The sequence below is a fragment of the Eutrema salsugineum genome, unplaced genomic scaffold (genome assembly GCF_000478725.1).
Source record: "Eutrema salsugineum unplaced genomic scaffold, Eutsalg1_0 scaffold_5, whole genome shotgun sequence".
NCBI lineage: Eukaryota > Viridiplantae > Streptophyta > Magnoliopsida > Brassicales > Brassicaceae > Eutrema > Eutrema salsugineum.
The window spans coordinates 6,421,305-6,447,949 of NW_006256612.1; the positions used below are offsets into that span (position 1 = coordinate 6,421,305).

Genomic DNA, 26,645 nt, shown 5'->3' on the forward strand with positions numbered 1-26,645 from the left:
CCAGCTTTTATCTTTAACAAAGTAAAAAACAAAAAAGGTGAGAGACATGTTAACAAGACGAAGAGTTGGGATTCAGAAGAAGTTATTAGTTGCTTACGCCACCACTGAAGAGGTAGTCCAGAGATGAGCCGCCTCCAGGGGCCGCATGAACCTTCGATGGCCGGTCCTGCATTCAACCAAAACTGCATTAGTAAACTCTGCCTTAGTTCACCAAAACGTAAATCAAAAGCTCATTCAGAAACTTTATGTGAAGTTGGTGTTTCATATCATAATTACAATTATGTACCGATATACTAAGCCAATTTTCCTATTTCAAATGTAAAGCCATAGTAGCAAACTTCAGAGATGTTTCTTGCAAAATATGAGCTACGTACTTGTGTGTGAGAAGGTTCTGCTTTTTGTAATTTGAATGAAACAACAAACATACCCACAATTTGGAGAGAACCCAAATTAAAAATAAACTGATTTTTGGTGACCGAAAATCAGGATATTACACAATTTATATTTGATTTAATTAAAAATTGAACTAGAAAAATAGTAAAAACTACCAAAAAAATAAAAAATAAAAAAATCACCTTTACTTAAAATAAAGTATTCAAATACCTGCATTGCATGTATAAGAAAGACTAACAGGACTCGACAAAAAAACGAAAACATTTCCTAATCACGACCGAATTGATTTCCTCGGGACTCGAGAGATAAAACTGTATGTCGTATTTTTTCCTCCGACAATGGCCCTGAAGGAGCTCAAAGATCGTCTAGCCCGGTCTTTTGAAAAGTGAGAAAAATATGAAGGATTGCATGGACGAGATTACAGGGGCTCTGATTGACGCTGATTTTGCTGAAATGGTCGTGGATAATATAAAGGGGAAAATCCAAGAGACTATCCCGTCCGCGTCCAATGATTCCGACAAGGGCAGGCTAATGTACGAGGTGAGTCCGATTAGATTAGGTTTTGTAGATCCTTTAATAATATATATCTATATATATATATATATTGGTTCTGATTTTTTAACTTTGCGCGGGGGTTAGATTTTTTCAATTGAACGGCTTGGAGACTTTCTTCAATGAGCTCTGTCGTAATCTTGATCCGAGAAAATCTGCTATCATTGAGGAAAAGCGTAAAATAAACATAGTCATGTTCGTAGGGTTAAGAGGTCAGTGAGTCAGTGTAATTGTTATGTAATCTTAATTGATTGATAAAACAAAACGTGTATTACTAATTATTTCGTGTGCATGCATGCAGGCTCTGGAAAGAGCGACACGTGTGCCAAATATGCTCGTCACCACCTGAAGATGGGATACAAGCCAGATTTGGTGTGTGCTGAAACCTACAGTGAGGATGCTTTTAAGAGCCTACAGAAGACCGCGGGAGAGTATGTCCCAGTCTACGGAAGGTTAACAAATTATTAGAGCACATTATATTTTTCTCTATTATAACTTGTTTGCAGCCGACATTCGCCTACTTGGTTTCGTTTCTTTTCAGCCACAAGGAAGATCCTGCAGAAATTGCCAAAGATGGAATTGCATCGTTAGTGAGATGGAAGCGTGATTTTATAGTTGTTGACACCAGTGACAGTGAGCCGCATGAAAAGTGGTCTAGCCTGTTTGTAGAGATGAGGAAATTAGCATTAGCAGTGGTATGATGTGTTCATCATGTTTATCTCTTTTTATTTTTGTCCTAGATGATGGCCAGCTTAACATGTATTAATGCTTACTTTGGTTTTGTTGCAGAAACCAAATCTTGTCATACTCGTCATTGATGGCAGCATTGGTCGAGTTGCATTAAATCAAGCTCGCGCATTCAACAAAATTTTCACTAATAGAGGAGTTGTCATTGTTACTAATATTAAGGGAAACTTAAAGTCTGTTGCTGCTCTCGCCGTGTAAGCATTTACAAGTGTTTTTTTGTTCTTATCATTCAAACGTTTCATCACTTATCAGCGTGCAGTTGACATTTTTTTTTTTTTTTTTTTTTTCATGTTTTCAAGTGTTGCAGCAGTAGGGTGTCCCCTGATATTAGCTGAATCTGGAGAGTTTGAACCATATGAAGCAAAAGCTTTTGTCAGGTGTCTCTTGGGTAAGCATATTCCCTTCTTCTCCTAGCCTTGTGAATTTGCTTCAGTAAAGAGACACTCATGATTTGCGCAGAAAACCCATGGTTATCTCCAGCTAATCAACATGTGGATAAAACCTATAAGTATACCCTGAGAGATATGTATGAGTTTTATAAGGATGAATTTCGGTTGGGGACAAAGGTAGTGGTTTCATATTTCAGTAACTCTTTTCTTTAGTTGAATTGTAGACACTGGGACCTTTCTTCCAAATTCGCTATTGTTGGAGGTGGGCTTAGCATCCCTAATTAGTTAGACCCATGGACAATAAAATCCTTAGACTAAGTCAATAAAAACCCAGTCAAAGTCAACGAGCCCGGTCAGCATAGTCCCGCTAAATCGTCATCATTACGACACCGATCTATAGTGCGCGGAGCCGAGCAGAACCTCACACGTGTAAGGGCAGTTCGTCTACAGTAGCCTAAGCACGCAAGTAGCTCGGCGAAGGACCATCATCACACGCCGTAGAGTGGTTCAGATGCGCGGCTCGAGACGCCGTACTCACGAGATATGCTGGAGCTGCCACGTCGTCTCGATTTGGAGGAAACACGTCTCCCAACTCCCGCTATAAATACTCTTCATAGATCATTTATGCCAGGATCGGAAATTTATTACTTTCTCTCTCTACTTTAATACACTTGTCTCTCTACCGAGTTCGCTGTAACAATATTAAAAGCACCGAACTGGACTCTTTCCAGATTTAGTTCGAAACGCTAATTATTCTCTCTTTATAAACATCTCTCACGGCTCTGAGCTGACACTTTCTCTTCCTCCCCGAACTAAATCACTCTTATTATACGAAAATCTCATCTCGAAATCATCTCTAATCATTCTCATCATCTGTTAAACATACTGAGTGATTTCTAGGATCAACAACTGTGGTATGTTTTCCAGCCAAGTCAAAACCGCAACGTGATCGAGCGGTACCTGACAATAATGGAGTCCATGATGGAGGAAGGTAATACATTTATCAAGTGGTGATGAATCGCTGATTGACCGACCATTGAATCATATTCATCTCTTGTTGTTGTTTTCTACTGTAGAGCTTGATAAACCAAACGAAATCAGCAACGTCCAAGTGTTGGAGATAGCTGCACGATCCAATGTAGATGCAAAAGATGTTGTGAAATGCATGGCAACTTACATAATGTGGGGTGGGCTGTTTGGGATGCGCAAAGAATCTAGTATAAACAGTGCGAGTGTTTGAGGTGGTCCAGTAGAGATGCTTTTTGCAAAATATGTGCTAGTTGTGTGTGAGAAGTTTATGCTTCTGCTAAAAGAATTTTTTTTCCAAAATTATTCCAAATGATGTCGTATCATGTTTCTATTTCGACGGAGATTTTAGCATGAGAGATGGGTTAGACCCATTAACAATTTGACGGAGTTGATTAACGGCAAAAAAAAACTGAGTTCAAACATCAATATTCACATAGTTCGGATATGTGTCGACACAGCAACAAAATGCATGCACTAATTTGGTACTAAAATATGCAGTTGAAGCAAGAATCGACACTTTCCCATAATCTCACTATTCATAAAGTCCATTCAAAATTCGGTGAAAAAATAACAGAGAGATAATAGATTTACGAAATAATGACGAAGATCAAAATTAAATGGGAGTTAATGACGAAATAATTAAAAAAATAAGAACAGGGCGCAATTTGGGTTTTGTTCTCCTCCATGCTCGGACCAACTCTCAAAAAACAAAATCAGTGAATCACTAATTACGAGATCCTATTACCGGTTTAGTTTAGTTGTATCCGGTATAATAAATAAATAACCGATAGCATTTGTGAATCGACGACATCACGATGATTTCCTGGATGGTATTTGAGATATCTCGACGAGGATTCGGTTCAATGACTGAGGTCGAGAGAAGAACGGTGCGTGATCGGATCCTTTAAGCTGGAAAACTTGTTCAGGCGGATTCAATTTGATCATCGCCTCTTGAAGAGGAACCGGTACGGCGTAATCCTCCATGGTTTTGATGTAGAACCGTCGGATAGAGCCGTAGTTTTTCTCAGACACGTGAAGCTTTTCGCCGACCGGTGCGAATGGGATCGGTCTCATGGATACCGATGCCAATGCGAGGTCCTAAACCAAAAATGCCGAATTAGTTTCAGTTAAATCAAACCGAATTGTACCGGTATGAGATTGGTTCGCTTACCTTTGGAGGGCTCTGATTATAGAGAAATTCTCTAAGCAAAGATCTGTCAAAATCAACGGCGGTTGGAGGATTCTTTTTGCCGTTGGCGTACAGAAAGATCTGAGCTTGTTGCATCAGATCATTTGACCCCAGCTAAAAAAAAATTAATGAATGCAATTAAGAAAATGGATTATAAGCAGAAGATAATAAAAAAATGTCAAAGTGTAACGTACCTGTTGATTAAAGAGATCAAGAGTGCTTTGACCATTAGCCAACATAGCAGCAGAGATAAAGACGGCTTTGGAGATCTTAGTAGGAAACATTTCCATGGCATAAGACACACAAGCACCTCCAAAATCATGACCCACCAAAATCACCTGTATAATTTTAATTATGCTCTTTAAACATATGATCTAACTGTTGTAATAATTTTCCATCATTAATATGCTCAAAGACAAAGTTGGGAACCTTCTCTGTAGGTTTGAGAGATTCGAAGAAGTGGAGGAGAGGCTTGGAGTAGTGAGCGAGGCTGGTTATGTTGTTGGTGTCAGTAGAGCTTACACCTGAACCGGTCAAGTCAACGGCATCGACTTGGAAACCATGTTTCTCCAAAAGAGTTATGGTTTTGTACCAACACCAAGCCCCGAATCCTCCACCATGAACCAGCACGAACCGCTTCGTCTCTGAACCTTCCGTCTTATTCAGCTGCTGTTACACATACAACACATTTGTCCCTCACAATGTCACAACATAGATATAAGCTGTGATTGATTTTTCCTTTCGTGTTTTACATTTTCAAGAAAAAAGAAAAAGAAAAATCTCCGTTTCTATGTGCAATTTTCTATTCAAAGTTAGCTAATGTTTTCGTTTATAGAATGCTAAAAGTTGTGGCTTCATCTAAGAAAAAAACGAATAACGTATTAAAATATGTAAAATGCAAACGAATGCAACTTTTAGTTTCTATCAAGTGAAATGCTTGCCTTGTCTACGAGTTGGTTAGGTTTGATCATGGGATCTGTACTAGACCTTTGCCTAGAGCTAGAGCTTCTTACAAATGCACTAGTTGACTTCTTGGGAGTCTGAACGGCTGAAACAGGTCCTGAGCCGCCGCCTGAGCTTGCTGGCTGAGTCGTGGGATAGACCACGGAGGTGGATCGTCTGAAATTTGGAGGAACAACAGAGTTGCTGTTACGAGGGGTTTGGTTGAAGAGGAGATTGGTGGCTGCTAGTGTTTGCTCTTGAATAATGTGAGAGTCTTTGTCATGGCCATGGTGGTCTTGATGATGTCTCTCTCTAATCTTCTTCTTGGCTTTGATCCCGCCTTTCTTGGAAGACGAAGTGGAGGATGAGCCAGAGCAGGAGAGCGAAGGAAGTAGCGTACGCTTTCTAAACGAAGGGATCAGCGATAAGCGACGCATGTATTTCCCGGAGTTGCTTCCTCCTCCTTTGCTTCGGCCGCCTGGGGATTTCTTGGGACGTTGTTCCTCCTCGTGAGAGATGCATGTGAACGAGTTCCCCATTTTTTTTTTTTTTTAATTTTGCTCTGTGTTGGTTTCTCCACAAAACAAGAAGAGAATGTTTATAGATGCGTTGTGTGTTACAATGTTCGTGCTTGCCTCTGTTAGAGATTTGAAACAGTTGAGACCTTCACGTCGTGAAAAAGGGTCTCTACAATACACTTTGAGGTTCCAAGTACTCAAAAGCATTTGATTATTTGACTATATATCTGACTGGTACTGAGGAAAACATCTGCTGATAGCTGTGAGAATATTTGTATTTTTGACATATAATAAGACAATAATTTATTATAAGGGAGGAACATGGAAGGCACATTCTTTGATGACATTTAGAAGTACAAAGGGAATGGCCCTTTTGACTTTCAAGACGACTCAAGTGCAGGCCAGAGCCAAAAAAAAATGGCAAGATACAACAACAAAAAAAACACGTTCTTACCCAAATTGTTTGGTGTCTCCAGCTCCATAAAATAGCATCGATTATGCTTGGTCGTCTTCTTTCCTCTAAACTAATGCTATGCTCAGCCACAATCATCTTCTTTGAATCAAACAAACAACTTTCCTTAATGTTAGCATCAGTCTCTAGTGGTCTCAGTGTTCCATCTCCAACAGAATAGTAACAGTTATCTGCATCAGAGAATGAAACTGTAAATAAAAATAACGAAGGACTTTGCTTTCTTGTTCACTGGAAGGTTCAGTATGTAACATTTCATCTCTATGAACAAAGGAGGAAAAAAAAAAGATGGAATTCTTCTCTGTGTGCCAAAGTTAAAAGTTCAAAAACTGATGATAGATATTGGCTGTGTTTTACCTCGTTATAAGCAAAGAAGACGAGTTAATTCACTCTTCTGCTTTGTAATAATGAGGAGCCAACTCAGGCAACCATAAGGGATCAATTCTTGTGAGGTTCTTGATGTACTTTTTGCTGGTTTGCATGAGCTCGTCGAATATAACACACTCTGGTTTGGCACGGAATAAAACAGAAGTTGGGTGGATATGGACAACCTCGCCACTTTCCAAAGCCCTGTCAAGTCATTAGATGACAATAGAAGTTCTGTTGTGAGCAAAGGACCAAAGAACAATAGGCGTATCTACCTGTTAAAACAATAACTGAATCACTGGAAGGTACCTACCTGTATGTACCGTCCAATTGTCTCTGTGCTGCTTTAAGGAAAAACGATGCAGCAAGACATCTACGAAACTCAAGCAAGTCATTTCCGCATGAAGACACATTAAAACCCATCTGTTCAACATGTTCACGGATTTGCCTGCAATAAGCATTTGTAGGGTTATCATACTTCATCAAAAGGCATAATAGTCAAATGTAAGAATCTCAGAAGACAGCATGACCAACCTATATGTATCACGAGCATGCTTCAAGGAGCGGTTATTCACGAAGTTATTAATACACCATTTTTTCATACTTTTATCAATTTTGTTTGCGCCGCCAGCTGATTTTTTCTTCTCCAAGAACTCATCTAACTCCCGGTAAACACTAAGATAAGTTAGGTGATCCCCTTCAATGCTAGCAAAGTGGTTTCTTGAAGTTCTTGCCTGGAGAAGCAAAGATAAAACAGCTGCTTTCATCAACTGTTTATATAAAGGGAAATAAGGATTTCTCCCAGTCCTTTGGTATACTCACCTCTTCTCTCTTCTCACGAGGATCATAAAATATGGATTCCACAGAGAGCATTGCAACAGTGATCAACATTTCCTCGAGACAGTTGAATTGATTGGCCCGAATTAGAGCTCGGGAGTACACAGGATCCAGTGGGAGCCGTGACATTTGGTAGCCAACGGGATCGTCTAGTTTACCATCATCTGTCAAGGCACCGAGCAAGCGCAACTCTGCCAATGCTTTTACTATTGCGCCCCTGTTTAACATCAGATAACAATCTAGATCAACAAAGTGTTTATAACAAAACCAATGGAGAATAAAAGCTTCAGACATGTGTTGAACTTCCTTAAAGAAGACATTAGTGGTGGCAACCAACAAACCAATTCATTGATATCCTCAAGTTCAAGATAATGACAGAGATATCCACAACGAGAAAGAAGTACCTTGAAGGTTTATCTATAAAATCAAATCCAACAATATCATCAATTCCCAGAGCCTTCAGCTGCAAAATAACGTTTGAGAGATTGCATCTCTTGATCTCTGGTTTGGTTGAATCCTCCAGTTTCGCAAATTCGCTTTCCGGATAAAGACGAAAGCACTTTCCAGGGCCCTCACGACCTGCGCGTCCACTAAAGTAAAAGCCAAGAAAAAAGAAAAGAAAAGAAAGAAAATTGCATGTTAGGAAAACTCTCTCCAACCTTCAAACCACCATGAATGGACTCAAAATCGAATACAGAACATGATACCTTCTTTGAAGCGTCTGTGCTTTTGATGCTGGAACAACGTCAAGCGACTCCATTCCTTTCTTCGGATCATAGGTTCGTGCCTTGACAAACCCAGGGTCTATCACATATCTTATTCCAGGAATTGTAATCGATGTCTCCGCTATATTTGTGGCCAAAATCACCTAAAATTTGCAAATACATCAAACTGGATTATTCTGTCTCAACCCATATACAACGAATGAACCAAATCGTTGCTGAACTTGTCTAACCTTACGAAAACCATTTTCCGCTGGGGCAAAAGCTCGCATTTGCTGCTCTGATGGAAGAGCAGAAAAGATAGCAAGTGGTTGTAGCTTCCGCTTGTCTTCAGATAAATGCTTAAGTCTTTCTAGGACAAGTCTTTCAACAGATTCAATCTCATCTTGCCCAGTGAGGAAAACAAGTATATCCCCTGGCTTCTCCTCCAAATGAATCTACAATAATTAGAAATATCAGATGCAAGATTCGTTTACTAGAAAATTCAAATCTCTATTCCCCATAAGGTAACAAGATCAATTATAACCTGAAATATGGTAACCAAAGCTGCATCTACATAATCTGATTCAGGATGAGCAGTGTAAAAAATGTCAACGGGAAACTGTCGCCCTTGCACATGAACAGCTTTGGCACCACCAAAATACTCAGAGAAAACACGTGCATCCAAACTAGCAGACATAATTATCAGCTTCAACGGAGATACTTTCCTGCCTTGACACCCTCTCAATACGCCATTCCGCTGAACACCATTCTCACCACTTGCATTACCAATCTCACTTCTCTCGTTAACAGGCTTTGACCGAGCCCGCTGTATCATTTTAAGCAAGGCCAGCAGAACATCAGTATGAACAGTCCTGTCATGAGCTTCATCGACAATAATGACTGAATATCTAGAAAGAAGCGGATCCAACAGAGCTTCTCTGCAAAAAAAAAATAAACCAACAGAGGTTTTGTGTTTGTTAAAAACTTAATAACAGACACCAGCCAATACAACCTACAGCTATGAGAGACTAGTGATGAGAAAAAGAATCATGTATATAACATGTGGGTTTGTATACCTCAACAATAATCCATCTGTCATGTATTTCAACCTCGTTGAGCTAGAAGTAGAATCATCAAACCTAATGGAATAGCCAACTCTTTGGCCCAACGGAACATCACATTCCTGAGCTACCCTTTTAGCAACAGTCACGGCAGCAATACGCCTCGGCTGTGTTATCCCCACCATCTTTCCTTCTCGACAGAAACCAGCACTGAATAGGAACTGAGGCAATTCTTCATAAGAGAAAACAAAACATATGATCAACCTCAATTAAATAAGTAGTTTTATATCTCCCAGTTAGTATTTATTTAACAACTTACGAGTAGTTTTCCCACTGCCAGTTTCACCCACGATAATCAGAATATCATTGTTGTTAACCTCCTCAATCAGACGTTTCTCCACTGGATTTAGATAGCAACACCAACAAAGTTAGTATCCACGGCAATGGAAATATCAGGAAAATTGTATAAAAGAAAAGAGCGCACCTGAAGCGATAGGAAGAGACTTTCTATGTTCTGCTATCTTTTGCCTCGTGCTGTGATACAGTCAAACTCAAAAATCATTACGCACAATCTTTCCTGGTAATGATATCAGAAACTATGGTTAAATCAACAAAGTAGAGACTAACCTGAAGCGAGAAGCAGTAGGAGATTGACCTTGCACCATGATTGTTATCCCCAGAAAAATTCACCAAGGATTTGTTCGGAGATAGTTGCGAAATCTTTTCCAACCTGGGCAAGAAATCCAATAACAGTTCAGGTCGAGCTCGAATTAGAACAGCACCTTGAACTTGAAGAGAAGATGGTAATTAAGCTCTGTGCTTGTCCTAATTCTTCTACCAAAATAAAAACAAAAATCATGCGCGCCGCGAGTTCTCGTTTAGGTTTTTTTTTTTGGCACTTCTTAGGTTCGTTCAAAACCGATTGGACCGGTTGAAATGCAATCCGCTGCGTCGCCCGGTTTAACTTTTTATTGTTTGTTTTTTTTCCTTTTCTTGCTTATTTATGACCTTTTAGTTAGCTTTTTTTTTTTCTCCTATCTAAAAAAAGACTTAAGACTGCCGATCAACCCATGAAATTCCCGGTTAAAACAGGGGAATTGAAAACCAAGAAGTTGATTATGTTAAATAGGGAAAGTGACATGCCCTCTAGTCATATCTCACACTTGCTAATTGAGTATCAAAATTCGTCTGCTTGTTTGCCAGATCTTGTATCTAAGAGGTTGTTTCAATATGTCATTGCCTTTTAAAATGTTTTTTTTTATGTATGAAAAAAAAATTAAAACGAACTTCATAGCATATGTATAATACAAAAATAAGCTTTTAAAAGTATTTTATTAAAGGCAATGTTTATCAATCCATAACATGACACGGCCCTGTGCTTTATAGCTACATCACCAAATCATCAGCGGAGTAATAGTCGGCAATTAGACGGTACATGTAAGATGGGTTGTGTCCTCCTCTGTAATCAAGATAGTACTACCATCATCAGCTTCTTAACCGAAGTAACGCCATGAAAATGAACCCATCGACATATATAGTAACTAGAAGAAAGCAAAGGATATACAAATACGAGACTTACGTGTCGGTTATAAAGAGACTAACAAGGGTTTGGTGGGACGTAATCGAATGTCGGGTTTACAACTTGAAGAAGGGGAGACCCAGAACCCACTCCAAAATCTAGGCAATCAGAGAATTCACCAAAATCCAACAATTCAGAAGGTGATCTCAGCTCGTTTAGTAATACCTCTGGATTGTGTGGATACAGTGGACATAACTGTTTATTACATTAAAAAAAAAAAAACTCAAGTCAAGTTTTGAGGTTCTTGAGAGCAATCAATGGTTTGAGACCAAAAAAGAAAAAACACAACTCAGAAACCAACCTTGTGACTTCCGGCTAGAACCACAAATGGGACTGCGTGCTTTTGTGCTGCAAGAGCAGCCATGTTGACTCCAACAGGTCCTATAACCCCACCATTAGCCATCACTGCATGAGCTCCAATTATAACCTGTGCATTATCTACCTCATTTGTAATCTATTTTTAGAAGCCAGGGACAAGAAAACATAGAATTGGGCAGGATTGAGAAAGTACCATATTCACTCGAGATATCATGGCAAATACTGCAGAGTCAGTGATCACAGTGGTCGGCAAACCTCTGGCTACTAATTCTTTTGCTAATAGGTGGCCCTGATACCTAACAATATTATAGAATTGGAAGAAAAACAATAAAAATGATACAGCTGAGTTAAATGGACACTAATGATGTCATGATGAAACATTAGAAAAAGGAGACACCAAACCTTGGTGCACCTTCGGCGACAAATACACGAAATGATCGTTTTTTCTCCTTTGCAGCACACAGAAACTCGAGTACTGTTCTTGAGCTACCCAGGGTTAGAATCACCTCGCTGAAGAGAAAACAAAAAGAGTTTAGGCAATACAAAAGTTGTCAACAAGGAAAGATACTGACAAACGAACATTTTGGTTCCTTGCATAGTACAGAAAATTATTAGTATAGAGACGAAAAAGTACTTTTGATGTATATGCTCTATAGCCTGCTCAGCGATCTGCTCATGACAACCAGCAATCTCTTGGATAAGTTGATTGACTTCCTCTATAACATCATGCTTCAGCTTCCGAGTTATTGAACTTTTATCCGCAGCTAAAAAAAAAAGTACATTAGACCATCAATATCAACCTATTATAGCTGCCAAACAATATTTTGTCCAATGATTCATCCAAGCTAATTACAATAAAAGCGAGATGAACAACTTAAAACCTGATTCTTAAGAACAGAAATTAATTCACTTAATTCATCATAGTAACTCGGAACCGCGACCTGACAGAGAATTCCAGCAACAAAACTACCAGAACCAGTGATGTAGGGTTCTTCCTAAGTTCCATGAATCTCTCAAGCCTAAAAGCCCCAAAACCTTAAACCAGCTTCCTCTGTAGTCCCCTTCTAAGACAGTTCCCAGAAGAAACCATAGGTACCGCCTTGTAAAAGAGAATGTAACTTAATTCATTCTATTCCTACCACAAACACTTCTCTTCATGGCTTATCAAGGCCATAGCTAAAACAGGCTGTATAAAGTTCTAATGAGAAAAAATAGAAATTTGGAAAAGAGAGACAGAGGCATGGAAAAGGTACATTTACTTTTGCTTTCGGAATCAGCACCGGAAGAAGATGTATATGGGACAGTTGCAGATTCAGGAGTGCCCTCAAGAAGCGTTTGCAAAGATGGAGGTCGTAACGTACTCCTAGCAGCTGCAACAACTGCAGCAGACATTGCAGGATACCCAATTCCTTTGCTATTATCAAGTTCATCATCATCACTTGCATCCATCAAGTCCAAACCAGCCATAGCTGCTGTAGTTAGAGAGAGATTCTCCTCCCTTATTATATGCAAAACCCGTCTAACTACATTGCCCACCGCAAGCTCTACATAATCAAAATCCAAAACAAAATTCATTCCTTGGTTGATAAAAGATAAATTGCACAGGCTGAAAGAAAATATGTAAGCGAAGATGAGAGAACATACCAACAGGATTTGCAGCGACCAATTGCTCACCAACGGCTTTCACAGCATCGATAAGAGCTGAAGCTTGGTTTGCGTGAGGCACTCGCTGCTGCGAAATCACTGACCTAAGAAGCTCTACGGTGTATCTGGCTGTGGCCTGTGAGCCTTCAATCTTACTGTATAATATATGATCAACTCTCTTAACAAAAGGGTTTTACCAAAATTAGAGGAGAAGAAACGAAAAAAAGAAGATATACCGTTTTCTGAGCTTGTTGACAAATTCCAACACCGTTGATTGGACGTCTGGCATCTTCCTTATCCGAAGCGTACCTGTACGGCCTCACCGGAGCTGTTGAGCAGAGTAATCGGCGGCAAATACAGAAGAATCGGAAACCATGTCGTATTTTAGCGAAACGAAAACCCAAAACCCCAATCTTAAATCGAAACCAAGAAACAAGACCTGGGAGGGTAACTAACCTCGGAAATGTTGTGGACTTGGACACAGAAGACCTCACACTTGATATCACCCAGATTTCGTCTGCAAAGACAGTAACCAACTGAAGAAGATCGATGAACTCAATCAAAATTGCCTCTGCTCGTCCTTTGGTGAAGAAGAGATGCCAAATGGCGTCGTTTCGGAAAAATAAAAACCCTAGGCGCAACGATGTCGTTTAAGGAAAACGAAAACACACACGGCTGTTATATGAACTGTTATATGAAAAGAGGAGATAATTTCCTTTTCAAATGAATTTACTAATTTAGAGACTAAATTTGTGTAACTGTCTGATGATCTATCCAAACCAAACTTGTGTAAGAAAAATCGATACAGTGAAATACTTTATTGAGTAATGAATATAACAAAATGATCATAATACAACAGTAATGAGAACTAGATAAGGTATAAACACATGCCAACATAGCTTATTACACATGATAAATAAAAAGGGATAACGAATAATATATATAACATTACTACATTAGACGAGCAGGAGGAATACTCTGCTCATTCTTGAAGAAATTCTCAGGATCATACTTAGCTTTAACTTCCATCAATCTCTTCAAATTTCCCAAGAAATATTTGGATCCATAGATCTTAGCTTCATCCACGTTTGTCTCACCACTCGGATTGCTTCCAACATCCATGTCTCTGTAATTAAAGAACGCCTCTCTCGGATTACTTGACACGTACGGTTCCGCAACCTCGTAAAACTCCTTCATCATCTTCAGGCTAGTCTCTGTGGCGTTTGCGTCCAACCATGTCGTAAAGTATTGAATCTTGAACAAGTTTCCTTTCCGGTGAGGAAACGCCGTAGCGGTCGCCGGAATTCGATCCATCACGCCACCGTAAGGGTTCCATTGCATCCACACAACATTGTTGTTGAATTTCAACATTGCCTTCCAAAGCTTCTCCATTCCTTCTTTAGGGATTGGTTTCTTGACGTAATCTGATTTGCTCTTGAAAAAATCTCCCGGGCTCGATGGTCTATCTAAAAGAATGCTTGTCGGTGTACCGGCTGGATAATCGGCCCAAAACAACGTCGTGTTAAGCCAACTCATTTCTTGACAATCTTCACGTTTTAGCCCTAATTCAGGAAAGTTCTCGTTCATTATCATCATTAACTCATCGGTTCGACCCAAGAACTGAGCGTAGAATACAACCGCGATGGTTCTCTGGCCACGTTTTGTTCCGTTTACGACCTGAGGCATTGCTCTGATGAAAAGACTTTCAGGGAATTTGGTAGAGACAAGCTGCCACTTGTAGAGAACATCAGTGCCTCCTTGTTCCAATGTTTTGTTAACCCTAAACACTGTCAGGATCTTTGGAACCTCGACGAGGTTGATTTTCCAAGAGAGGATAACTCCAAAGCTCCCACCACCACCACCACGAATCGCCCAAAAGAGATCTTCTCCCATGGTAGCTCGATTCAAGAGCTTGCCATTGACATCAACTAATTGAGCATCAACTACATGATCCACTGTGATTCCGTATTTTCTCATTAGATTTCCGTAGCCTCCACCGCTGATGTGTCCTCCAGCTCCTACCGTAGCGCAAACACCGGCCGGGAAAGCTAGTGTGTCGCTCGCATCAGTGATCTTTGTGTAGAGCTCTCCCAAGGTCGCACCAGCTTGAACCCAAGCTTTCTTGCTCGACACGTCAACAGTTATAGACCTAAGGTTGTACATATCGAGAATTACAAATGGCACAGACGACATATAAGAAAGGCCCTCGTAGTCATGACCACCACTTCGGATACGGATCTGGATACCGTTGGACTTTGCGCACACCACCGTGGCCTGAACATGAGATACATGTTTTGCCGCCACGATGGCTAGTAGGCTTTTGTAGTTAGGGCTCAAGAACCTCTTGTTTTTCGTGTAGGACACGTAAGATGACAAGAAGGTGGTGGTGTTATCGGCGACGAAGATGGCATCGGAGATTGGATTCTCTGGATTAGTCCGATGGCGCAGGCATCCAATGAAGTTTCCAAAATGTGGTTTCGTTACTGCTGCTTTGGAAACCGAAACAAGAAGAACAAGACACAAAACAGAAATAATTGCTTCTTTCATTTTTGTTTTGTTTATGTTTTGTTTATCTAATATGTCTTACGCCTCTATTAGGATCTTTATTTATAGAAGAAAACAAATTCTTACGAGAAATGTTTCTCAAAAAAGACTGTTGAGAAATTTTATTTAAAATTGACTTTTTGTCATACAGGTTTACTTTGAAATTTTTTTTTCTCTAAAAAAATGTAGGTATATTTTGAATAAGCTTATTATATTCTTTTTTTTCTTGGCTAAAGATAAGTTCATGCAAACTGTAACACAAATTAAATAAATAACAATAAATTTTTGTAATCAAGCTAAGTACTGTATTTGAAGGACTCTTTTCTCATGGTCAAGACTCAAGAACGTAAGACGGATTAAAAAACATAAGATATATAAGACTTAATTCACATTTTCAAGAAACCAATCTATTTATTGAATCATTTATGATTAGATTTTGTTGATTTTAATGTATTAGAAAAAACAGAAATAAAATTCTAGAATACGCTGAATGTTCCTCTCTTTTGTTTTTCCAATCACTGTTTTTTCTCCCGTCGTTGAATTCAACTTTTTATAGGTTACGTTTGTATGATTGAAAAACTAATAATCCTTTGATATAAATAAATTAAAATAATTAGATTGCCCATAATTTTGAAATATACTTTTTTATAACGTATAGACTTTTTTAAATAACGTGTAATAGACTTTTCTCATAGCAGAAAGTTGATTTTTTTGCCGCAGCATCAAACATATGAATGATCTCTATTGCACGTTATCAAAAACAAAAACATATCAAACGTTCGGCTAACCACAACGGCGGCAAATTTTGTATAAGCGTATTTTATTATCAATTTGTTAACAGCCATCGGCGAATTTGTATGTACGTAATTTTTGATAATTTTGTTTGAACAATTGAATTGTGTCGACTATTGTAATTTTTAAGTTGGTTATAGGGCGTGTGGCTGCTAACTACAATGGCTGACTTTAGATCCCTCCTTATCGTCTTATATTTTTTTGTGATTATTCTTTTACTCAATCAATTTTCTACTTATCTTTAGTATTTTTACTTAAATTACAAGTAACCCTTGGCTGATATATCTGTATTCACTTCATTTCTTATATAAACGAATATCAAAAACTGATCATATATATATATATATTGAAGTAACCAAAATGTATCGAGGCAAATCATGAAAGTTTGTTGAGGGCCATTGAGACTCGAGAGCATGCATGAGTAGTCTTCATGTCACTCGTGTTGTTATCTCTTTGGAAGCTACGGAACTTGTTGTGCGGTGATTAAACCGTATAGGATTTGGTTGCATTTCGGAGGCAATATCTTATATTGATTGAAGGATTAAGCAGGATTGCAGATCACGTAACTAACAAAGATGATTCCTCAATTTCCCAAAGTGTTTATACTCTGTGATGATCGAAAACACAATCTTATTTCGTTGCTGGATTTCCTTTGTGGCTGCAAAATCTCTTTGACCGCAAACGATCCTTTTTATCTGTGTAAAAAGTATCTGTGTGGTTTGCTTTGGCTGCGTTTCTTTCATTTTGGTTAATACTCTGTTTTGCGGAGCAATCTGTTTTGTTTTTGTTTCCTTTAAATAAGAATATGAATTTCAAGGGGAATATAAAGAAAAAAGAAATGCAAATGGGACAATAGTGAAACTACATTGGCTAAATAACACATGCCCATATAACTTATTACTTTTGATAAATTAACATGATAAAAAGAGTAACATTACTACATTACAGGAGCAGGAGGAATACTCTGCTCGTTCTTGAAGAAATTCTCAGGATCAAACTTAGCTTTAACTTCCATCAATCTCTCCAAATTTCCCAAGAAATATTTGGATCCATAGATTTTAGCTTCATCCACATTTGTCTCACCACTCGGATTGCTTCCAATATCGATGTCTCTGTAATTAAAGAACGCCTCTCTTGGGTTACTTGACACGTACGGTTCCGCAACCTCGTAGAGCTCCTTCATCAAACTCAGGCTAGTCTCTGTGGCGTTTGCGTCTGGCCATACCGTAGAGTATTGAACCTTGAACATGTTTCCTTTCCGGTGAGGAAACGCTGTGGCGTTGGCTGGAATCCGGTCCATCACTCCACCGTAAGGGTTAAATTGCATCCACACAATGTTATTGAATTTCAACATTTTCCTCCAAAGCTTCTCCAATCCTTCTTTAGGGATTGGTTTCTTGACGTAATCTGATTTGCTTTTAAAGAATCCTGGATTCGTCGGCCTATCCAGAAGAACGCTCTTCGGTGTACCGGCCGGGTAATCAGCCCAAAACAACGTCGTGTCAAGCCAGTTCATTTCGTGACAATCTTCACGTCTTAGCCCTAGTTCAGGCAAGCGCTGGCTCATTGTCGCCATCAGCTTATCGGCTGGACCCAAGAACTGAGCATAGAATACAACCGCGATGGTTCTCTCGCTGCGTTTCGTTCCGTTCACGACCTGAGGCCAAGCTCTCATGAAAAGATCTTCAGGGAATTTGGTAGAGACAAGCTGCCACTTGTAGAGAACATCAGTGCCTCCTTGTTCCAATGTTTTGTTAACCCTAAACACAGTCAAGATCTTTGGAACCTCGACGAGGTTGATTTTCCAAGAGAGGATAACTCCAAAGCTCCCACCACCACCACCACGAATCGCCCAAAAGAGATCTTCTCCCATGGTAGCTCGATTCAAGAGCTTGCCATTGACATCAACTAATTGAGCATCAACTACATGATCCACCGTGAGTCCATATTTTCTCATCAGATTTCCGTACCCTCCACCGCTTATGTGTCCACCTGCTCCTACGGTAGGGCAAACACCGGCCGGGAACGCTAGCGTTTGGCTAGCTTCGTTGATCTTTACGTAGAGCTCTCCCAAAGTGGCACCAGATTGAACCCATGCTTTCTTGCTGGACACGTCAACATTAATGGACCTGAGATTGTGCATATCAAGAATGACAAATGGTATAGACGACCTGTAAGAAAGGCCTTCAAGGTCATGACCACCGCTTCGGGTACGGAGTTGTATACCGTTGTACTTTGCGCAGACCACCGTGGCCTGAACGTGAGATACATGTTTCGCCGTCACGATGGCTAGTAACTTTTTGTAGTTAGGGTTCGAGTACCTCTTGTTTTTCGTGTAGGACAAGTAAGTAGACAAGAAGGTGGTGGTGTTATCGGCTGTGAAGATGGCATCGGTGATTGGATTCTCCTGACTAGTCCGATGGCGAAGGCACTCAATGAAGTTTGCAGAATTTGGTTTCGTTACTGCCGCTTCTATAACCGAAAGCAAAAGAACAAGACACAAAACACAAAGTGCTTCCTTCATTATTTTTTATGTAATATGTCCTTACGTCTCTATTATGATTTTATTTTATAGAATCAAATCTAGAGAGAAAAAATAATTAAAAATTGCGTCTGTTTTGGCATATAGGTTAACTTTGAATCCGTTTTTGTCAAGTATGTTGACTTTGATTTTTTTTTTCTTTTTTTTCCTTCTTATTATTATTTTTTTTTGTTAAAGACTTTGAATATTCGTTTGTCCATTACAGAGAAATCGCTTTCATGATTGGGATCAGGGATTGAATCGAATCTATCGAACTTCTTTTGTTCATTATATGCACTGCTAATTTTATTAGTGGAATAAAGTTGAATTGTAACAGAGATTTTATAAATGGAAAAGTAATGTGAGACTTCATTCCTATATTCAAGAAACCTATCGTCTATTCAAATAATTTTGTTGATGGTTTTTTTTTGTAAAAGATATCATTTCTAGAATGCAATGAATTGCCGCTTCTTTTCCAGTTCCTGAAGTTATCTTCTTCGTTGAAATCAAATTTTAATACGTTACGTTTGTATTGTTGTAAATTACAAATGATTTTAAGAGGGCCGGAAATTTTGAAAAGACTTTTTGTTTCTCTTTATAACATGCAATAGACTTTTCTTATATCAGAAACGTTGACTTTTTTTTTAAAAAAAAAGTAATATTAAATGCATAAATAGTTTATCATAGATCACTACAAAATCATGATCAAATAAAATTATTTACGTTTATACGTATCTTCTTAACTTAAAATTAGTTAATTCAGCCTCATAGTCATGTTAACACACTGGCCACGGCCGTGGTAGTCTTTTTTTTTGGACCAAAATTAGATAAAGCTCTAATTCTACAGAGTCTGATCAGATCTGCAACGGATTATGTTCTGGGACCAGTGGTTTTAGCTTGTAGTATTGATTGCTGGTTTGTAGAGGTAATATTCGTCTTTAGTAATATATATACTATTAGTAACCATTATAAACATAAGCTGGAATAGCTCAGTTGGTTAGAGCGTGTGGCTGTTAACCACAAGGTCGGAGGTTCGACCCCTCCTTCTAGCGATTCCGTTTTTTATATCATTTCTTATGCAAACAAGGACATTAACGAATTATCAAAAGGCGATTATATGCATTCCCTTTCCAATTAAGTAAGTAACTACAATGTACCACCTTTCAAAGAGCCAACACTAAAGTTATTGGTCATACCGATTTAACTCTTGAGGTAAACCAAGTCTCTTTCCCCAGCCGAGGCCATTAGAAGCCCCACAGCCACAGCGAACATGACCAGCATTCCAATAAGCAAACCATAAGTTCTCGGAGATGATCTTTTATACTCTCCAAACAGATATATCCCCCAAAAAGTCGACACCAACGGAAGTGCCTACTCATGATCATGAATATGAATCAAGATTCACCAAAAGATGACAACTTTCTAGTTTTAAGTTAAAAAAAGTTATAAGTGTGTGTGTGTGACCTGAACAGCATCTGCGGCTGCATAACCTGCAGCTTGTCCACCCATGAACTGAAGACCGTTACCAAACCCACAAATCAATCCAGCCAAAAGAGCCCAACCTCTTCCGTTCCAGTCATTTAGGTAATCCCTGAAGGAAGATCTTGGCGAGTCCAGCACGGGTTTGTAAAGGAAACTAACGTTAAGAGCGATGGCTATAACGAAACAAGATAGTGAGAAGTAGAAGAACGCGGTGTAGACAATCAGCTTGGGAACGCCTTGTTTCAGAGTGTGCCATTGATCATTCGTTGCAAGGTTGAATAAGGGTGAGAACAATGACAAACAAAGGCCTGCAAAGAAAGTTATTCCCAGACCAACAACCATGCTCTTTCCAAGCACCTGAATCCAAGAGAAATACATAGACACTGATTTACTTTGCTGCCTCCAAACTCATGACGGGCCAACACAGAACTCTAAGATAAAGATCCTACTTTGATTGCTCTTGTGTGTTCAAGTGCTATAAGAAAAGCTGTAGTCCATTCGTGTACATTCTCCATCTCCTCCTCTTCTTCTTCTACTAAAATACGAAAGAAGTGAGTGATCTTCTTAACACTATCAGAAAACTAAACTACACTTTGTGTGTCAAACTCCACCTCCAAATAGTCTCTGACAGTCTTCAGGGTTCACAGTTTTACAATCCCCTGAGACTCTTCCGAGTGTTCCCTCTATATCAGCAGAATTGGAAGAGTGAACAGCGGAACCAAGACAAACAGCTACCAAGAAGCAGCCGACACCAGAGAAAAGAATATCTGCTCGGTTCAATCTGTTGTCCAAAACGTAATTGACACTCGTACCTACAACACAATTTAATATACATCAATCACCGAGATATCTGGAGTATATATTGCAATTTGCAGCAAAGTCAAGAGTGATGCACCTATAATAACGGTGATGCTGGCAGTTGTCACTTCTGTAACAGACAGACCAACAAAAGCTAAAGCATACTGAGTAGCAAGGTTCCCAATACTTAATCCCACCCCACCGGCCATTGCAAACAACACCGAGGGCCAGTTATCTTGAATCTGCAGCAGCAGGAGATATGTAAATTAAACCCATCTGAATATAGTACCAGAGAAAGAAAAATCAAAGTCCTTGAAATGTCTAACATGAGTGAGTTGGGTGATGAAACTTGGTGCCTCGAGTGAACTGCCACCAATCCCACCAAACACAACGGCTATGAAGATTGCAGCCAAGAAGTTTGTGAGTGAATAGTCGAGATAAGTGTGTTGTGGGAGACGACCACGCCGTTCAAGAAGAGCCATAAGAGCAGGCCAAGTGCCTAAGCAGAGCAGAGAAAGCATCATACATGTGATTGCTCCTCCTTTGCTCTCCACAACATATATTCCCAATCCATCAGCCACCATCACGGACCAATAATTTCCTGTTTCTGATTAGAATAGTTATAGGATTCGGAGACAAAGAAACCTCAAATAACCACATAATCACCATCATTCCCAAACTAGAACCCTGCCCAGGTTCTATGTGTAATTAGACATTGAAACCGTTTATGAATAGAGAAATCATATTCTAACAGCGATGATTTCAGATTGAGAGCCATAGCAACAAACTGCAGAATAAAGCTTGAGAATTGAATTTAACAAACAAACACAAAGATTTGAAATTTCGACAAATAGCATAGGTATCTGATTCTTTCCCATTATTAACAGTATCCGATTCGTAATCCCATATAGACCAATTGTTGAATAAGTAAAAACGAGAAGAAGAATCTATAGTTGACTTAAAAAAGCTCCCAAAAAGCAGAGCTAAAGTTTGTACCTTTCTACAGATGAACAACAATATGTGGGAGACAGGTCAACGAAGCGGGTTATATTGATGGTGAATCGAAGAAGCTCAACACCTGTTTCTGTACGAAAACTATTTCGCAAAAACTGGACACTTGAGTGTTTCTAAAGCCCAGCCATATCAAGTACAATTGATCAAAATCGAGTCTTTTTGAGAATCCCCATTCAAAAGCATATTTATCAACAGAGAAGTTGATATAAAGAGTCGTAAAGTTTATCATCATTGAAAACTCGAATTTGATTTGGGATGAAATGAGACATTGACCCATCCATCCTAGGTTAAAAGAAAATAAAACCGTAGAGCATCACATCATCTGGATTTACAAAAGAAAACAAGTAAGGTTTTCAATAAACCATGACTAAAAATTGTATTGTTTTTATCCCCAGGATTAGAGTTTTTACTTTCCTCCACTAAATACAAAATGGATAACAAATGCTTGACAAGTAACTACATAATTCGTGTGTGAATCGGCCGTTTTTCCTCCTTATGTAAATGAGGAGGAGTTAAACATAAAAAACATAAAGGAGATTTATAGAACTGGAATAGAAAAGACAGGGAATTTATGGAAAAGACTATTTGTTATCCAAATTTAAAGCTCATCGACCATATGCTCCAGTGCCCTTAATTGAGGCAACTTTGAAACGGTTTTGCCCTTATTCAGGGGAAGTCTACTAACGATTTTGAAGACTTGTTGCGTGCTCTACGTTACGTAAGAAGACATGTCACTTGGGTATAAGAAAAGTACTTGTTATTAATACCAAAAGTTTGATGGGAAAATGCTAATTTAATTCCTCAAGTATTTACAATCAATTAATTTATTCCTCAATTATTGTATGTGCAAATTTATTCCTTAACTGTAAATTGACTTATCAAAATTAGACTCCAAAAGTGTCAACGTTAACAAACAAACTGAAATAGTTAAATTTAAATTCACAAAATCCTTGAAATCATATTTTTCTTCGATTTTGACTCCATACAAAATATATCCTCTTCTTCTCGGCTTAAACACAAAAAAATCAACTTCACCAGTAGTCGTCGCTGCTCTCAAACATTATTTGCGGCTTTGCACCTTCAATCAACAACATGTGACTCCTCTCTTCAAGCAATGGACACAATAACAGAGGAGCGAACCGCATATGTCGACGGACAAAGCTCTTTTTATAACGATGAGGAAGAAATTGATTCTCTCTTAAATTGAAATTTCTATATATCTTCTCGAATGAGTTCGAATGTAAATAATAAAATGTTGGAATTGATCTCCAGCTGCTACAGTATGAGCTTTAAGCTTCTGGATTTGTGCCGCCAAATGTTTGGGAACATTGTGACTTGAAACGACACGGTGGAGGCCGATTCGTCGGAGAGTCTTAACTCAGGTACTATAGATTGGAGATTTGGAGGAAGGGAATGGTTCGTTTCTGGGTAATGGGGAGAACGACATCATTTGGGGAGTAGATGATGCTTGGTTTGGGAGCAAGTGGGTCCTTGGGTTTGCTGAAGAATAGGAGATAGTGTTAGAGAACGATGAAGAAAGAGAGTATTGAGACTGGAGACGATGACTGAATCGAAGAATCAGTAGAATATGAAAAAAAAATTGGAAGAAAAAGATGATTTGTTTACTTTGAGTCAAAACCGAGAAAAAAATAATAAAAAGAATTTTGATAAATTTAATTTAACGATTTCTGTTTTCTGTTTAGCATTGACATTTTTGGAGCCTTATTTTGCAAAGTTAATTTATAGTTGAGGAATAAATTTGCACACACAATAGTTGAGGAATAAATCAATTGATTGCAAATACTTGAGGAATTAAACGAGTATTTTCCCAAAGTTTGATCGTAATTATTTGTTCTTGCTTTGCCGATATACGTGTATCCAGACTAAAATACACTATAGGCTAAAATAAAATATGACTAAACTTAAGAGACCAAAAGAAATATCACATATAAAGTGAGTGCGAATTAACCATAAGATCCACAATAATTTTTATTTAGTAGTTGTTATAAAAACAAAAACAATATAGAGAGAATCATTAGCTGTTGGCCGGAACACTCTTCATCTTCTTTGCCTAAACCCGTACGGCCACGGCAGCGATGGCTGTTAGTAAGATGACCGTCGCGGTTCGGACAGAGAGTTCCTCTCCACCGCTCGGATCGAAACCGGTGCTCCCGGAGGGTCCCATAATATTTCCAGGGAATACAGATGAAGTCGGACTTCCATTAGTGGCAGTGCCGTTGGTTGGCATCCCGGTGGTTGAATTTCCGGTGGATGGAGTTCCGGTGGTTGAATTTCCGGTAGTTCCATTGCCGGCGGTCGGAGTACCAGTTGAGCTGCGAAAGAGTTACACTTATATCATCAAGGGAATATATAAAAAAAAATAAAAGGAGAGAAAATGGTAAAGACATCAACTATGTTGTGTTTCTCTAAACTCTTAAGAATCAATCTCCTTAAAAACTCGCAACAATCGAAGAAGCTGTCATCGAATTACACATCTCACTCTCACACGGGTTTGATATGTTGGATATTTTGGATATAACAGAACGAAAACAGAGAAAAATGCAGAGAATGAAAACAGAGGAAAGGAGGAAGAAAAAAACACACGATCTTCCACGAGTTCAGGCCTCGACTGAAAACCCTACGTCTCGGCTTGATGATGCAAGAAATCCACTAGAATCAGAGAGTTACAGCTACAAAGAATCCACAACACAACTCATCAAACAAGTATGACTTATTCTCCCTGTTTTTAACTAACTCTAGTCTCTAAACCGGTCCAACCTGAACCAAATCGACCATGACAAGTAAACCAACTAATCCCTAATTGATTCTTAAGTACCATTTGAGCTTCAACCAATCCGGTTCAGCTCAACCACAGCGTGTTGTTTGTCAATCAAACCATAATCATCACTCATCCGGAAACTAATTAGTGATCTAAATGCAAAAACACCAAGCAAACGAACCAGAATCAAACTGAGGAATTAAAAAAAAAAAACTAAATTAAGCTCTAAGGAGAGGTGTAGTGAAACATACCCGGAACTAGATAAACAACTTGAAGCATCTGCAAGAACACACATCAAAGAAAAAGAAAATAAACATATTAAAAAGAATTGTTTGATGAAAGAAACTTCTAGGGTTTTGATAGATGTGTAAGGAGAGATTACTGGAAGGAGGCGAAGTGGAAACGATGGCGGCGCCGTTAAAGTCACACGTGGCGCCGGTGGAAGCTTTCTTCTGATAAAAGCTGTTAACGGCGACGTCACAGTGGTTCTTGACGGTGTTTGGTTGGAAACAAGCTCCGTTCTGTTCAATCTGTGAACAGTCAGCACCTGATCCACACGCGTAGTCTATCACCTTCTGAAGCGCTTGCTCGTCTGCGTCCTTGCACACACAAACCGCCGCGTCTGATTGATGTTGACGACGGAGAAGAAGGAGCAAACATTAAATCAGAATAAGCAAAAAAGATAGCAGATGTATGATGAAGTGAAGAATTACGTAATAAAGATTAGTAGATTAGCATTACAAGGAACAAAACACAGAGGCGAGAAGAACCATTTAGAGGCTTTAAAAGGAGCTGAAAAGAATCTTACTTGAATGTGTAATTATTGAGAAGAGAAGAAACAGAGGAAGCAAAATCGCCATGGCTGCTTATGAACCAGATATCTGCGTTAAGCTCGTTGAACAAGTCAGATCGATACTTGTATAACGCTGATAATGTTACAGGTTAGAGTTTGCGTGTTTGGTTTAGAGAGATAGATGAGCGATAAGAATGGTCGAGTGTGTTCTTCTTTATGATGGTTTTTGGATACTAAGAAGCAGCGTACACTAAGTTAACACTTTTAGATATTTTTGTGTGATGACTTGTAAATGTTAGATTTTGAGTACACAAAGCAGAGGAACAACAGAGAAAAATGAAAAGCTTGCTTGTCGTCTTGTTATTGTGTGACTGGTCGACGCATTAAAATATTGTAGTGGGACTTTATGTGAAAAAAGATGGCTTATTAATTGCCTCCTCAATTTACGTTCTTCTCATGCATTTCACTTTGATTTTGTTTTCAACAATTGGTTTACGTTCGGATAATCTATGATTAGCAAGATTCTAGCTTTCCCCAAAGACAACAACAGATTATTTTTGTTTGGCTCAAAGTAACATCAACTTGTCATTTCACCAAATGTCAATTACAAAGCGTTTTTATCCTCCTCAACATATAAACAGCTGTTTTTTTATAACCTATTAAAATCTAAGCACTAGACGATGAAAAAGTGAGGGAAAGCAAGAAAAGAACACACTGAAATTGGAAATAATATAATCCCTAAAAGCATACACCAAGTGTAAAGTACTTCAACGCTAAGGTAGCGAGGGAGCCATGTTCATTACGACATGTGTGATTGTAGCACTAGTCACTAACAAGTAATGATGGATCCAAAATCAAATTGTTTTTTTTTTTCCCACTAAAAAACCATCCAAAATCAAATTATTTATCAAAGTTGTTTTCAATAGTGTATCAAAGAATTATTTATGAAAGTTGTTTCAATAATATATAAATAGAAAGATGATTTATTTTCCCACGAGAACTTTCACATGTGTGAAAATTAGGTGAAAATTGAACGTGGAGAAAGAAGGTAAAGTGTTGGATCGGTTTTTTTAGGTGGGTCAATTTTTCTAAATCAAATTGGGTTTTCTCGGTTTGATTTCATAATTTAACAGTTTGTTTTTGGATTTAGATCACAAATCATGAAAACCAACATTTATGGGGAAA

The 26,645-nt window shown here is 38.7% G+C and overlaps 8 protein-coding genes and 1 non-coding gene across 14 annotated transcripts; 2 read left to right on the forward strand and 7 right to left on the reverse strand.

Moving 5' to 3' along the window:
* The first annotated feature begins 789 nt into the window (after positions 1–789).
* Positions 790–3,321, forward strand: LOC18992452 (signal recognition particle 54 kDa protein 2). The gene is made up of 9 exons (XM_006415851.2): positions 790–933; positions 1,058–1,157; positions 1,247–1,397; positions 1,487–1,640; positions 1,735–1,886; positions 1,992–2,080; positions 2,152–2,258; positions 3,009–3,072; positions 3,158–3,321. The coding sequence occupies exons 1-9, from the start codon at positions 790–792 to the stop codon at positions 3,319–3,321; spliced, it is 1,125 nt and encodes a 374-aa protein (XP_006415914.2).
* A 599-nt stretch (positions 3,322–3,920) lies between these two features.
* Positions 3,921–5,780, reverse strand: LOC18992453 (putative methylesterase 13, chloroplastic). Its single transcript, XM_006415852.1, has 5 exons — positions 5,241–5,780; positions 4,729–4,968; positions 4,494–4,637; positions 4,282–4,413; positions 3,921–4,208 (listed from the first exon to the last, which is right to left on the reverse strand). Exons 1-5 carry the CDS (start codon positions 5,778–5,780, stop codon positions 3,921–3,923), a joined length of 1,344 nt encoding a protein of 447 aa, XP_006415915.1.
* Positions 5,781–6,027: 247 nt separating this feature from the next.
* On the reverse strand, positions 6,028–10,054 carry LOC18992454 (pre-mRNA-splicing factor ATP-dependent RNA helicase DEAH10). Its single transcript, XM_006415853.2, has 13 exons — positions 9,824–10,054; positions 9,681–9,730; positions 9,516–9,596; positions 9,212–9,428; positions 8,680–9,073; positions 8,387–8,590; positions 8,139–8,299; positions 7,836–8,021; positions 7,417–7,648; positions 7,129–7,328; positions 6,908–7,042; positions 6,586–6,798; positions 6,028–6,401 (listed from the first exon to the last, which is right to left on the reverse strand). The coding sequence occupies exons 1-12, from the start codon at positions 9,859–9,861 to the stop codon at positions 6,615–6,617; spliced, it is 2,082 nt and encodes a 693-aa protein (XP_006415916.1). The 5' UTR covers positions 9,862–10,054; the 3' UTR covers positions 6,028–6,401; positions 6,586–6,614.
* Positions 10,055–10,509: 455 nt separating this feature from the next.
* On the reverse strand, positions 10,510–13,340 carry LOC18992455 (translation initiation factor eIF-2B subunit beta). Of its 2 annotated transcripts, none has more exons than XM_024153371.1 (10): positions 13,194–13,340; positions 12,974–13,065; positions 12,738–12,892; positions 12,353–12,637; positions 11,728–11,857; positions 11,496–11,603; positions 11,287–11,389; positions 11,077–11,202; positions 10,776–10,970; positions 10,510–10,655 (listed from the first exon to the last, which is right to left on the reverse strand). In XM_024153371.1, exons 2-9 carry the CDS (start codon positions 13,024–13,026, stop codon positions 10,794–10,796), a joined length of 1,137 nt encoding a protein of 378 aa, XP_024009139.1. In that variant the 5' UTR covers positions 13,027–13,065; positions 13,194–13,340; the 3' UTR covers positions 10,510–10,655; positions 10,776–10,793. The 2 variants fall into 2 exon arrangements, with proteins under 2 accessions (XP_024009139.1, XP_006415917.1); XM_006415854.2 differs by having other exon boundaries at positions 12,347–12,637.
* Positions 13,341–13,534: 194 nt separating this feature from the next.
* Positions 13,535–15,291, reverse strand: LOC18992456 (berberine bridge enzyme-like 4). Its single transcript, XM_006415857.2, has one exon. The coding sequence runs from the start codon at positions 15,282–15,284 to the stop codon at positions 13,689–13,691; it is 1,596 nt and encodes a 531-aa protein (XP_006415920.1). The 5' UTR covers positions 15,285–15,291; the 3' UTR covers positions 13,535–13,688.
* Positions 15,292–16,897: 1,606 nt separating this feature from the next.
* On the reverse strand, positions 16,898–18,614 carry LOC18992457 (berberine bridge enzyme-like 7). The gene has a single exon (XM_006415858.2). It carries the CDS (start codon positions 18,595–18,597, stop codon positions 17,011–17,013), a length of 1,587 nt encoding a protein of 528 aa, XP_006415921.1. The 5' UTR covers positions 18,598–18,614; the 3' UTR covers positions 16,898–17,010.
* A 958-nt stretch (positions 18,615–19,572) lies between these two features.
* Positions 19,573–19,646, forward strand: TRNAN-GUU. The gene has a single exon. It is a non-coding gene; the product is annotated as a tRNA-Asn (tRNA).
* Positions 19,647–19,693: 47 nt separating this feature from the next.
* Positions 19,694–22,155, reverse strand: LOC18992458 (ureide permease 5). Of its 5 annotated transcripts, none has more exons than XM_024153229.1 (7): positions 21,871–22,155; positions 21,201–21,475; positions 20,972–21,116; positions 20,688–20,888; positions 20,526–20,611; positions 20,059–20,433; positions 19,694–19,965 (listed from the first exon to the last, which is right to left on the reverse strand). In XM_024153229.1, exons 2-7 carry the CDS (start codon positions 21,456–21,458, stop codon positions 19,795–19,797), a joined length of 1,236 nt encoding a protein of 411 aa, XP_024008997.1. In that variant the 5' UTR covers positions 21,459–21,475; positions 21,871–22,155; the 3' UTR covers positions 19,694–19,794. The 5 variants fall into 5 exon arrangements, with proteins under 5 accessions (XP_024008997.1, XP_024008996.1, XP_024008995.1 ...); XM_024153228.1 differs by having other exon boundaries at positions 21,201–21,481; XM_024153227.1 differs by having other exon boundaries at positions 21,201–21,561.
* A 1,661-nt stretch (positions 22,156–23,816) lies between these two features.
* LOC18992459 (carbohydrate-binding X8 domain-containing protein) lies at positions 23,817–25,722 on the reverse strand. The gene is made up of 4 exons (XM_006415861.2): positions 25,476–25,722; positions 25,050–25,289; positions 24,919–24,946; positions 23,817–24,221 (listed from the first exon to the last, which is right to left on the reverse strand). Exons 1-4 carry the CDS (start codon positions 25,525–25,527, stop codon positions 23,960–23,962), a joined length of 582 nt encoding a protein of 193 aa, XP_006415924.1. The 5' UTR covers positions 25,528–25,722; the 3' UTR covers positions 23,817–23,959.
* Positions 25,723–26,645: the final 923 nt, after the last annotated feature.

What these genes read in the sequence shown, in the direction of transcription:
- LOC18992452 (XM_006415851.2), top strand. Translation starts at nt 790, where the DNA reads ATGAAGGATTGCATGGACGAGATTACAGGGGCTCTGATTGACGCTGAT. An exon ending in AGGGCAGGCTAATGTACGAG is followed by an intron (nt 934 to 1,057) that starts GTGAGTCCGATT and finishes AACGGCTTGGAG; the next exon opens with ACTTTCTTCAATGAGCTCTG. An exon ending in TTTTGTCAGGTGTCTCTTGG is followed by an intron (nt 2,081 to 2,151) that starts GTAAGCATATTC and finishes TGATTTGCGCAG; the next exon opens with AAAACCCATGGTTATCTCCA.
- LOC18992453 (XM_006415852.1), bottom strand. Translation starts at nt 5,780, where the DNA reads ATGGGGAACTCGTTCACATGCATCTCTCACGAGGAGGAACAACGTCCC. An exon ending in CTAACCAACTCGTAGACAAG is followed by an intron (nt 4,969 to 5,240) that starts GCAAGCATTTCA and finishes TATGTGTAACAG; the next exon opens with CAGCTGAATAAGACGGAAGG. An exon ending in CTCTCAAACCTACAGAGAAG is followed by an intron (nt 4,638 to 4,728) that starts GTTCCCAACTTT and finishes AAAATTATACAG; the next exon opens with GTGATTTTGGTGGGTCATGA.
- LOC18992454 (XM_006415853.2), bottom strand. Translation starts at nt 9,861, where the DNA reads ATGGTGCAAGGTCAATCTCCTACTGCTTCTCGCTTCAG. An exon ending in ACAGATGGATTATTGTTGAG is followed by an intron (nt 9,074 to 9,211) that starts GTATACAAACCC and finishes TTTTTTTTGCAG; the next exon opens with AGAAGCTCTGTTGGATCCGC. An exon ending in CATGCTCGTGATACATATAG is followed by an intron (nt 7,043 to 7,128) that starts GTTGGTCATGCT and finishes TGCTTATTGCAG; the next exon opens with GCAAATCCGTGAACATGTTG.
- LOC18992455 (XM_006415854.2), bottom strand. Translation starts at nt 13,026, where the DNA reads ATGCCAGACGTCCAATCAACGGTGTTGGAATTTGTCAACAAGCTCAGA. An exon ending in GTCAACAAGCTCAGAAAACG is followed by an intron (nt 12,893 to 12,973) that starts GTATATCTTCTT and finishes TATATTATACAG; the next exon opens with TAAGATTGAAGGCTCACAGG. An exon ending in GGTCGCTGCAAATCCTGTTG is followed by an intron (nt 12,638 to 12,737) that starts GTATGTTCTCTC and finishes TTGATTATGTAG; the next exon opens with AGCTTGCGGTGGGCAATGTA.
- LOC18992456 (XM_006415857.2), bottom strand. Translation starts at nt 15,284, where the DNA reads ATGAAAGAAGCAATTATTTCTGTTTTGTGTCTTGTTCTTCTTGTTTCG.
- LOC18992457 (XM_006415858.2), bottom strand. Translation starts at nt 18,597, where the DNA reads ATGAAGGAAGCACTTTGTGTTTTGTGTCTTGTTCTTTTGCTTTCGGTT.
- LOC18992458 (XM_024153229.1), bottom strand. Translation starts at nt 21,458, where the DNA reads ATGGTGGCTGATGGATTGGGAATATATGTTGTGGAGAGCAAAGGAGGA. An exon ending in CAGCATCACCGTTATTATAG is followed by an intron (nt 20,889 to 20,971) that starts GTGCATCACTCT and finishes ATTGTGTTGTAG; the next exon opens with GTACGAGTGTCAATTACGTT. An exon ending in CTGTCAGAGACTATTTGGAG is followed by an intron (nt 20,612 to 20,687) that starts GTGGAGTTTGAC and finishes TTCGTATTTTAG; the next exon opens with TAGAAGAAGAAGAGGAGGAG.
- LOC18992459 (XM_006415861.2), bottom strand. Translation starts at nt 25,527, where the DNA reads ATGGCGATTTTGCTTCCTCTGTTTCTTCTCTTCTCAATAATTACACAT. An exon ending in TTCCACTTCGCCTCCTTCCA is followed by an intron (nt 24,947 to 25,049) that starts GTAATCTCTCCT and finishes GTGTTCTTGCAG; the next exon opens with ATGCTTCAAGTTGTTTATCT. An exon ending in AGTTGTTTATCTAGTTCCGG is followed by an intron (nt 24,222 to 24,918) that starts GTATGTTTCACT and finishes ACTCTTTCGCAG; the next exon opens with CTCAACTGGTACTCCGACCG.